The sequence below is a fragment of the Dermatophagoides farinae genome, chromosome 8 (genome assembly GCF_024713945.1).
Source record: "Dermatophagoides farinae isolate YC_2012a chromosome 8, ASM2471394v1, whole genome shotgun sequence".
In the NCBI taxonomy this organism is placed as follows: Eukaryota; Metazoa; Arthropoda; class Arachnida; order Sarcoptiformes; family Pyroglyphidae; genus Dermatophagoides; species Dermatophagoides farinae.
The window spans coordinates 606,546-618,756 of NC_134684.1; the positions used below are offsets into that span (position 1 = coordinate 606,546).

General features: G+C 29.9%; 2 protein-coding genes across 4 annotated transcripts in view; one reads left to right on the forward strand and one right to left on the reverse strand.

The window, feature by feature from the left end:
• LOC124495929 (uncharacterized) overlaps positions 1–6,622 on the reverse strand; it is a 32,307-nt gene extending 25,685 nt beyond the window's left edge. For 2 of the 3 annotated variants that reach the window (XM_075733556.1, XM_075733554.1), the window contains exon 1: positions 6,284–6,622. The gene's annotated coding sequence lies outside the window, so the exon portion shown is untranslated. Of the gene's footprint in view, positions 1–2,626; positions 2,700–6,283 lie in introns of those variants that run through there. The other variant, XM_075733555.1, reaches the window with a different exon arrangement.
• Positions 6,623–6,662: 40 nt separating this feature from the next.
• Positions 6,663–11,813, forward strand: LOC124495930 (uncharacterized). Its single transcript, XM_047059377.2, has 3 exons — positions 6,663–8,782; positions 8,869–10,972; positions 11,057–11,813. The coding sequence occupies exons 2-3, from the start codon at positions 8,911–8,913 to the stop codon at positions 11,599–11,601; spliced, it is 2,607 nt and encodes an 868-aa protein (XP_046915333.2). The 5' UTR covers positions 6,663–8,782; positions 8,869–8,910; the 3' UTR covers positions 11,602–11,813.
• Positions 11,814–12,211: the final 398 nt, after the last annotated feature.

The window sequence follows — 12,211 nt, forward strand, 5'->3', positions numbered from 1 at the left end:
ACTCTAGAGATAAGTTCATCAAAAAAAAAAGTTAAATTACAAAACAAAACTAGACTCATTTCATCAAATTATCCATCTCGTTTTCTCGTATAAATTCTGGACGAAAGAGTTTTTGGTGGTACCCACAGCCCACACACGCACAATAGTTTCTCCCAAGTAAACAATTACGACGACCTTCTTCGACAATTCATTATTGAAACATTGATTGACAAAAAAAAAATGACGAGAAAGAGACAACATCAGCCATCAATCAATCATCACAATTTTTAAATTATGTTTGACATGTTTGTTTGCAATATATAAATATTAAATCTGTTGTCATTGGAACAAATCAAACGACATAATAACGGTAATCTAATCATCATACAAAGCTATGAAAAACAAAAAAAAATGATTGACATTTGTTATCATCAAAAAAAAAGAAAAAAAAGGCGAGGGCCGACTTTTGTGTCTACAATTTCTTGATCTTAATCCAGCTGTATGATATGAATATTTCAACAACAACAACAAAAAAATCAATGACCAACAACAACGAAACAAAAAATGACACAGTTCTAGTAAAATATCGTGGACATGAATAATTTTTTTTATTGAATGCCCGCAAGAGAAAATTCTATAGAACCATCATCTCTACATCCTTTCTTCTTACTTTTTCCAATCGATAATATATTCATTTATTCTTTCTAATCATCTACGTGTCATGAATATCATCATCATATCGTCAAAAATAAATTCTTAATCGGATTCAGGACAACTAGGTCTTATTACCGAATAGAATATAAATTTATCGCTTTAAGCTACAAGAATTGTTACAACATCAATGTCGAATCGAAGAATCATAAATCAAATTTGATGATGAAAAAGAAGATAATGAATAATAAAAGAATTGCAAAAGATTCAATTCGAATAAATAAAAAAAAATGAATCCATTAATGGTAGCATCATCATTTTATTTTATTTACAAATCATAGTATCGAATGAATTTCTAATTTTTTTCTATCCACACATTATCCGATTATCATTAACATCATCATCATCAATATAAATGAATTATCATTTATTCATTAGCCATAATACACACACACACACAGAGAGAGAACGAAATGAAAAATGTAATATTTGTGACATAGAGATAGAGAGAAATATCCTGACCAATCATAATCTTTTCGGCAAATCATTAGTCATCATTAATTAATAACAAAGTTTGAATCATTTTCTTCGTCATCTTCATTTTTTGTTTGAAAATGTAAGTCAAAAAAAAAAAAATAGTAGTAGTATAGATTATCACCGTATTTTTTTTACCTCTAATTTTTTTTTAAATTTTCAATAATTATGATGAGTCAGTGAAAAAAAATTTTTTCAAACAAAAGGCAAAAAAAGCCAAGTAGTCAGAAAATAATGGTTGGATGTCACAACCTAACGAACGATCGTCGAGAGAGAGAGAAAAAAAACTGGGTCAATCAATCGATGTTGATGATGATGATGATGACAAACCATAAATAAATGAATGAATTGTTTTTTGGTGGCTCATCATCATCATCAACAACAACAAAAATGACATGTCGTCATGATTATTTGGTTTTTTTTTGAGAAAAAACAGATGAAATACCAAAAATGAACGAATGGAAAAAAATATACGTCAAAAAAAGTCATGAATCAGTATGTGTGTGTGTGTGTGTGCGAGTGTAATTTGATACATATACTGATGTGTCTGGGTTATTTCTTCTTTCAAAATGAAAGAGAACGAGGGGCAAACGGCATTTCGGTTATTTGACCACAACACACACATACACAAGATAAAATAACAGAGCCGAAAAAAACGTGCATGATAATAAATTGGAAAAAAAATGGAAATGAATTGTATCGTTCAATTCAATCTCACAACAATCCGGGGTTCGCTTTTGAATTTTCCATAAATAAATGGATCACAAATACACAAAAAAAAAGTTTTTCTTAATGAATTCCAGACATTCGCACATACACACACACACACATTGACAATCTAAGATGTAACAACAACAAGAAAAAAAACTTCATTAGAAGAAATAAAAAAAAAATCTTTGAAATATTAACAAATTCTGAGTGCAATACAACAACAACAACAACGAAATGCACTCAATAAACAATTGGAACATGCACACAAAAAAAATTCGTTCATAATAAATAAACAAAAGAAAAAAAACCAAAAACAAAAATGGTATGCATCACTTTATTGATAAAACAAAAACAAAAAATACGAAAGTAGTTAATGTTTACTTTGTTGTTTTGTTGGAAAGCGGAAAAAAACTAGAATTTTTCACATAGAATCTAATCGATTTACACAGAATATAAAAAAAGATAATGGAAGCACACAAACACATTTAAACACATGACATAGAATCGAAATTTATTGGATTAATGGGAAAAAAAAATTCGATCTACATTTTCGATTCAAATCGAATCGAGAAACATCATGTTTGTTGTCATTTTGAGTGTGTGTGTGACGCAAATGGAATGATGATGAAAAAAAAACCGAACCATTTTCCATTTGACCATTATGGAGAATGATAATAATAAAAATAAATAAATAGAAACAATTGATAATCAAAAAAAAAAAAAAAAAAAAAAATAAAAATAAATAACGAACCAGAATCCTTGATGAAACAAGAAAACGAGGACAAATGTTAATAGGAAATGTTTTTTTTTGTTGTTGTTTTTACAGGTAAAAAAGGATGCATTTTCACAGACACACACAAAAACAAAGGCAAAAAACTTGTAAGTGAAAATAACAAAATCCACTTGAAATTGGAAAATATAAAATGTGAAATGTTTATAATTAATGATGATATTTATATGAAAAAAATCTAATTTTCAGAGCAAAAAAAAAAAGATATTTAGGTCGACCATTTCTAGGATAAAGTAGAAGAAGAAGAATTCAAAAATAAAACAACAGCAACAACAACTTGAGACAATTTGTTGATCACATCATCACAGGAGAATAGAATTACATCATCATCATCATCATCATGAAACACACATTGCAAGCACAGAAAAAAAATGATTTGGCATCAAACATCAAAGTGTTGTGTGAATGGCTGGCTGGCTGGCTGCGTTCCTGACTGATAATAATTATTTTTTTTATGCAAAAGCTAATGAAGATGATTTCTACATGTAAATGTTCTGCTCGTCATTAGAATCATAGTAATACACAAGACAAAAGAATTTTTGTGAATTTATAACTAGTGATGATGGAATGAGGAAACACAAAAAAAATCAATACACCTACACACACACACACACACACACACACACACATTTGACAAATTCTTTATAGAATAGAAAATCAATGTCTAGCAAGAGTATAAGGTTTCTATCATATCATTTTCGTATTTCATCATTAAACAAAAAAAAAATGAATTGGAATTTTTTTTTCCAAGAAGCTTAAAAATCAAAATACACAGACACAAGCTGCAATGACACTATTGAATAAATAAACAACAGAGAAAAAAATTTAAAAAAAAATGATAAATCGATTTACATATACAGAAAACGTCATATATATATTTTTTATGACTAAAACAAAACAACAAAAAATGTATCGACAATATTTCATTCTATACCATCGAGAAAAAAAACATCAATCAATTTAATCAAGTTTATATTCGCGTTCTCTTTCAATGAATTTACATCATCAAAATGATGATGATGATGATGACGATGACGTTAGTTACAGAGAAAAAGAGTTAGGCTCATGGGAGAAGTTTTTTTTGTTTGTTTGTTTGAGAAATGAAAGAATCGGTTAATAGTAATGAATCATTACATATTGAATTCATTCTAGCAATCAATTTTTTCAATGGAATTTTTTCTATTCTATTGAATCACAGTGCAAGTATTAAATACACACAGACACACAAACATTTGTTTGATTTACCTGTTTCCACACACACACACAAGCATACAAAAAGAAACTGTATACATGATAAATAATGAGAAAATGCAATCAAAAACTGGAAAAAAATCAATTAATCATTGAATCTATTATTCTCTTTTTGAATGAATTCGATGAATTTTTTTTCGCTTGATCGAGGACCATCATCATCATCATCAAAAGAACGGTATGAGAATGATTTGATTATTTTGATTTCCCAAATGAATTTAATTGAAATTTGATTGTCACATTGAAAAAAAAGACATGACACAAAACAATTCAATTCTATTGACACACACACACACACACTGGTATCTTTGCACCGAAAACAAAAAAAAATTCCAATTCTATTTCGCCATAAATAAATGATACTACTATATATCACACATTTTTATCACATTGAATTGAATTGGATTTTTTTTAACCCATTTGTCATTTGATTATTTTTAACCTTTGTCGATGTCGGTGTGTGATTAAGGCCAGCAAAAAAAAAACACAAAACTGTTTGAAAACACACGATGAATGAATGTGTCAAGAGAAATCAAAAGTCAAAAACAGATGTCTAGTTTTTGTTAAATGTTCAGCAAAATAATAATGAAAAAAAAAACGATTGTGTTGATAACATCATTTCAACAACAACGAACAAAAAAAACAATTTCAAAAAATTTTCCTATAAATGGCCAACGACGAACAAAATAGTTCAAGCCACACAAAATGAAATCTTATCATTTACTGAATCTCATCATCATCATCATCAACTTTGAAAATCATAAATCACTAAAATCTTAATTCGAATCAAATTTATGATCAATGATAATCATTTATATAATATTAAAAAAAATGTCAGCACGAATATAACCTAACCTAATAATAATATGATGCTGGTAGTGGTAAAAAAAAGGTGTTAAAGAATAGATCCAGATGGTTCTCGCTCTCTCTCTCTCATTTATATATTGTTATCATATATGGCAAGTTAAGGTTAATAACACACAACAATAAATGGCCAAAAATAGAAAAAAAAACAACATCATGACGGTCAAAAAAAAATTAATTATAACCTTTCTCTAAAGCCAAATTTTCAAAATAGAGTTTCATCAATCCAAAATGGAAAGATACTTTTATTATACAACCATGGTCATGATCATTATCATTTATAAAATGAAAACTGGCTGACACACACACACATTTAAGAAAGAAAAAAATGAATGAATGAATGGATGAATGGCGCCTAAGAAATTCAAGTGATAATGTTAGATTATTATTATTGTTAGAAAGATATTGATCATCATCATATCTTTTATTCACATACAAAGAAAATATGAATGAAAAAGAATACAATTTTATAAGGAAAAACAGGTATTTCCAAAACACAGAAAAATTTGAAAATTAAAATAAAAAAAAGATGGTAATTATAAACTCACTATTTTTTCGTTTGTTGTTGAAATTCAAAAATGTCAAAAAAATAGTGAGAAAAAACCGAATATAGAATATGGTTATTTTTCTGTGTTGATCAATCGAGATTGAGAGGTATTTCACACACACACACACACACACACACACACATGAAATGACAATAAGCAAACGATTTGATATACAGTGGGTAGAAAAATAGAGCTCAAAAATCAGGTTGTTCTTGGTGATTATCGGCATCGGATATATCAATTTTTTTTATTTTTTTTCTGTAGTTACCAGACAATTTTCATTTTTTTTGTTGTTGTTGTTGTTGTCATTACATAACAACACATCAAATATAATAATGTTTTTTAATGATAATGATGGTTGATGAGGTAAATGAACGAACGAAAAGAATAATTTTTCGTGTAGAGAAATTTGGTTGGCCAGAAAAAAAACCTTTTTCAATGGATGGATTTTAAACATCATCATTATCATCATCATCATCATCAGACAACCATGATGATGATGATCATTATTATTTTATAAACTGAAAAATGACAAATTGTCGCTAGAATATGACCAAATCATAAATGGACATTAACATAACATGTCGTAAATTCATTCATTTAGTCTGCACATCATTATCATTGTAAGCACACAGGACATGTAAATTTGAATGTTATTTGTAAGCTAAGCAAACAGAAAGAAAAAAAAACATTTCGTAGACACAAAATGAAAATGAAATATTCAAATGAGAATAAAAAAAAATGCCCAGTTTATCCAACCAGTAGCAACAGGTACAAATGGTGAAAAATAAGGCGTGAAAATGGATTTTTAGAAAAAAAAAATTATGGCCGAATTTTGTGAAAAACAAACTATTAACATGAATGATGAGTCATTCGATTGATATGACTATAATAATGGTGAATGATGTGGATACGAAAAAAAAACAAAACAAAACGAAAAAAAATTACCACTTACTTTGAAGATGAAATGATGATCGTTTATTTATTGAACATCCGTATGGATTTCGTTATAGTTGTCGTTTCGTTGGTTTTGTTTGATTGAATGCTGAATTTTAACATTGACAAAATAATGTTGAAATGAAAATTTAATTCATTCTAGTTTGAATTTCCAAGTAAGGTAATCATCAACAACAACACTTTACACACAGAGGTTATAACAAAATGGACATACGGAAGAATCAAAGGCACACAAACACACACGCATTGCACATTTAACAAACACAAACAAACAAATGTTGGATCCAAAAAGGATCCATGATGATGATGATGAAATTTCATGGACACACACACAGAGAGAGAGAGAGAGAGAGAGAGAGAGAGAGAGAGAGAGAGAGAGAGAGAGAGAGAGAGACAATTCATTCACAATTGATTTGATTAATATTTTTGTCAGCAGGAGTGTTAAATTATTAAACTGAAAGAAAAAGATGAAAATGAAGAAACAAACCTGGTGAGTATATCGTTTCTTTGTGTTTTTTCTTTCATCATCATCATCATGTTATTATTATTTCACTGGTTGGTTGATTACGATTTTTTTTTGTTTTTATTGTGTGCTCACCTTGCCATCGTGTTTGGTTGGATGAATGTTGTCTGACCATTATCCATCGTCGTCATCATCATAATTTTTTTTGGTCATCATCATTCATGAATGGTTTAAAGTCTACCAAAAGCAAATAGCATCTTCATTCACAAAGAACAACGACCACCATTGCTAGTGTAACAACAACAACAACAACAAAACCGATCCTGTTGGTGGCCTTTTCTCTCTTCTTCTTCTTCTTCTTCTCTATAGCTTGTTGTTGTTTTTCTTGTTTTCAACATCATCATCATCATCATCATTATTCTCAACATCCCGTGAGCAACAGGGTCGTCGTCGTTGTTGTTGTCGATTCAATGATTACAATCTCATCCATCTATTCATTCATTGTTGTTTTTTTGAAGGTGGGTGCCACAAAAAAAAACTCTCGTTGGTTCAATCTCATCAACACATTAACAAACAACATATACAAAAAAAAAAATGCCATCGGGCATTTCGACAACAAACGAACGAACGAAAGAAAAAAAACCAGATGCCAATTTAATGATGTAGAGATTCATACAGGTAATATTTTACTTGTTTTTTATATAAAAATTTACCTGTCTAAGATATTCAAAGGAGGAGAAAGTTTTATTCAATGATATGAGATGAGCTAGAAACAGAGAATATTCGTTATATCCACACACACACACACACACAAACATTCGAATACTAGGGGCCCTTGTGTGTGTGTGTGATTACCCCGTAGCTGAAAAGCAAGTCACAATTGTATGGCGGGAATAGAATTTTTTTTTCAGCATTTAGGTTACACTCCCCCTGAAGAAAAAAAAATCACCTACCACAACAACTTATAATGTTGCATATTAATCAATGCTACTACTACATGGTTTTGAACAATTCTTTTGTTACGTGTTTTATGAACTACTACCACTACAAATGTTGAGGTTTTTTTTTTTTTTCTCTCTCTCTCTCAACCTCTCTCTTGTGGCTTGAATTTGTGGACCCAATCCATTCTCATATATATACTGCTATATTACTTTGATTATTGTGGGCGTGAATGCCATCATTAGTCATCATCACCACCAACCACTGAAACAAGAAGAAAAAAAATTCGATTGCGCGATACACTTGTTGATTGTTTAATTTTTCAAAAAAAAAAAAAAAAAAAAAATTTGATCCATTTTAAAAACTTTTAGAATTTATGTAAACAAAACAAAAAAAAAAACAAGTCCGACAAACAATTTGTTCATGTTTTTTTTTCTTGTTTACAATATGAAAAAAATCGAACGTTTAGAAAAGATGGAAAAAAATTGGCTCCAAACTTTACCAATTTACCAATTTTAGTCAGCCGCCACCGCCAACAGCAACAGCAACAACAACAAAGTTTCCAATGTCGATATATATTGCATTGCAATAATAACTCTTTCACAATTTTCACTTGATTGAGCACACAGACACACGATTATTATCATCATCATTATCATCATCATCATCATCATCATCATCACATGAACCAAACCAACCAATTGCAATTGGATAATGAATTCATGGGAATGTATTTTGTAATACTGATAATGATTTCCATGAATAAATGTAAAAAAAAGTCATTAATCAGTCATTTAAATATCTAAGGAATTCCAATTTAAATAAAATGATAATTTTTACATGAGAATTTAGACAAATATATTTTTAAATTAACCGCTGTGTAAATCGATTGGTGGTTCCATTGAATTTAAAAAAAAAATCATTCGAATTCTCTTCATATATGACGTAACCGAATTTATAATATGAAACGTTATATAGCAATATTCAATATGCATGATGATCTTTGTCCGTTGTTCAATGTGTTTGTGTGTGTGTAAAACTTCTCACTCATGTATTTGTTTCGTTTACTTTGATCAACGGTTTTTTTTCTAAATGGTAAGTTTTTTTTTTCGTTCGAAAACTAAAAATTCAATTTTCAATTCAAACAAAAACATTTTCTAAATTTCTTATTATTACTGTAGCTTTAGATTTCGTATATATAACAACATATAATTTCAATTTCAATGGTAGTGTGCCACAAACAACCAAACACCGGCAACGAGTCAAAAATGATGGCTTCATCAACAATTTCATTCAATTCAAATCATCATTCAGATGATCAATTTGTTTTAATTGCAAAAAATATTCAAGATTCATCATTACGTGATGTTCCAAATTATGGCAATAGCAGCAATACTAATAATATGATCTCAAATTCAGTTCACAATCATCATAATGTTCATGTTTCAAATTTATCATCAAATATGAACAATAACAAGCCATCACAACAAGTTTCATCCCGTCCATCTACAACAAATTCAAATACACAACAACAAATGATGATTAGTCCGACAATGAATAGTGGTAAAAGTCGACCAAATCGCAGTAAACATTCGAATCTTCGTGATCATCGATCTAAATTGCGACGTACCCAACAACAACAACAATTGAATTCAATTAATCAACTAAAAGAATTGGTATCGATTGATCTGTTTTTCAGTGGCTATTTTGATCCTGATAATGGTCCTGATAATCAAATTGATAAAAAATTGAATCAATTTGATGATTTTTATATTAGTCGTACTGTTTTTCCAAGCATTTTTTGCCAAAGTTGCGAAACCGTAATGCCATTATCGCAAATTCCATCTCATCTTATTTCACATTATTGTCATGCTTTGAATATGTATGAAAATGATTTTTGTCGTCACTGTTGTCGATCATTCGATACAAATGAAGAACTTCGTAATCATAAATCAGCTGCCAAACAAGATACTGATCTTTATCAATGTAATATTTGTTCATTGAAATTTAATGATTCACTTGCCTATGTTAAACATATGGCTTTCAACCATGATCTTTGTTCATTTCCATATCGTTGTCCCCAATGTGGATTCCGTTCAATGGGACGCAAATCGTTTGTTACTCATGTGGAAAAGTGTCATTTTTTGATTCTATGTCCATTTTGTTTACAACCTACCGATTTACATTTCAACGCTTTCCGTGATTCTAGTAATCGTGATCCTGAACGAGTAAAAAGAAATTTAAAGCTCTCTATCAATGATTTGATGATACATCTTGTTCAACATTTGAATATGGCAGATAAATTTGCATGTCACCGTTGTCAATGTTGTTTCTTAAGCCAAGTAGATCTCGATGATCATCAACACAATCATGAGCTTCAAAAATTGCCCAAAAAACCTTGGCGACAAATGGATTTTTCTGATGAATATCCGATGAATCATTTACCATCACATCAATCTCGTGTGTTTTTTTCATTACCCATTCAAAAGACATCTTCACGTCATTCGTCAAAATTACACAACAACAAAACACATAGTTTAATGGATCGACGAAGAACACGTAATTCGATTTCAGCCTGTTCAAAGGATCCAGAATCCGTTCAGCTTTATTCACTTGCTGATCAATTGAAAACGCAACCAGATTTAAAACTACCATTGATAATTGATGCAGTAGATCGACGATCATTATCGAATAAGAAACCGACTAATGAACCCCTTTGCGATTTTCTCAATAATAACAGCCTTTGTTTATTGCTCTATATACGATATTTGGCTCGAAAAAATAATTTCTTTTTTAATTCATCAAAAATCTACATCGCTAATAATCATGAATCAATCATGCAACAAGATGAAAACGATCATTGTAATCCTTTTGAAGTGATGAATTTACTGAAAAATTATAAATGTTCATCATGTTTTTCATCAATTCAAGATCTTAATGAACATTATACAGCGAAAACAATTTATTGTTCAGATTATTGTCCATTCAATACTAATTGTTATCGTGCATTATATTTACATGTAAAAAGTGTATATGAAAAACCACATTCAAAAATTTTTGATTCAATCGTTTTTTCAAAATATTCTGATCCAAAATGTATAGAAGATTTGGATCGTACAAAAGTAACACCAAAACATATTGAACAAGCAAGAGAATTTGATGAAAATTATTCATTAGAAAGAGAAGTAGAAGAGATAACTAGTGAATTTCCAAATGATCCTTGTCCATTCTATATTAATGTCTGTATGCAATGTGCTACTGTATTTCGTAATTTCAAACACGCCGGTAAGTTTTTCTTTGTTTATTTTTAATAATAATTGATTATTGATTAATTTCTTGATTCATTTTCATTCGTTATTCCACATGTAGCATTACATTGTATCCAGGTTGGTTTACAGCGCCCAAACCAAAATTTTAAATTGGGCCAAGTGATGAATTCACCTCAAACACATGTGATCTATCATCGAAGTTTAATTCGAGTCTTCCGTTTTATTAATGAAGAAGTTCGAGAACAAATTTTAAAAAATAAAATTCAAGCATATACGGATCTCCTAGAACCGAATCGAAATTTTAAAAAACAAAAAATAACCGATGGAGAAGATGACTTTGATAATAATGTACCTGGTCCTAGTAAACGGCCTAAAAATCAAAATACAAATAGTCCCACAAAAAAAATATATATTCCAAGAGATGAATCGGATGAATCATTATCACCGTCTAGCCATGATTCAGCTCCAGAGTTGAATTCCGTAGACCAAAATGAAAACAGTAATGAAACAAAAAAACGTAGTAGAAAATGGCAACAAAAAGATGAAAATGACAAACATAAACGAAAACGTTCATTGTCAACATCATCGTCATCATCTTCAAAAAGTCGAGGAAAACCACGACGAAATTCAACAAAAAAGAATTGATCAATGATGAAGATGATTAAATTTGAAACTAGCTTGATGAAAGTTAAAGATATCTAAATCATTTTTTTTTCATTTATTCCCAAAATTCGACTTATGAATAAACTTGTCACTGAAATGAATGTTTTTTTTTGTTCGTGCATATTTATATTGTATATCTTTACCATGTTTATCATACAGATGTAATAATTTAATAAAAAATTGATTGATTGTGATTGACTCACAATGTGTTGTGTGTTCACATTTAACCGCGGTGTATGAAATAATGAAATGAACTTGACCAGAAAGAATAAAAGAATCAAAAAAATGGATCATTCCAAAATGCGATTTAGATGGCGCTTGAGAAGTCGATTTTTATTTTTTTGGTAAACGTGACTTTTATCTCGTCTGTCTATGTGTGTGTGTGTGTGTTTTATCTACAAGTCTATGAGGCTAAGCGTTTTGTGTGTAACTGCGATTTTTACACTCGCCAAGTGCTTGCACTGTGTACTTGCAATGGGTATTAACTTGGCATTTGATGCGGCGAAGCTGAGCCGGCCATTCCTGCTTATTTTCAGTACAAACCTAACTATTTGGTATGAGCTACTCAGTGTGCGTTGTGTGTGTGTGTGTC

Coding starts and splice junctions, on each gene's coding strand:
- LOC124495930 (XM_047059377.2), top strand. CDS start 8,911: ATGGTAGTGTGCCACAAACAACCAAACACCGGCAACGAGTCAAAAATG. Junction 10,973..11,056: donor TCGTAATTTCAAACACGCCG/GTAAGTTTTTCT, acceptor TTCCACATGTAG/CATTACATTGTATCCAGGTT.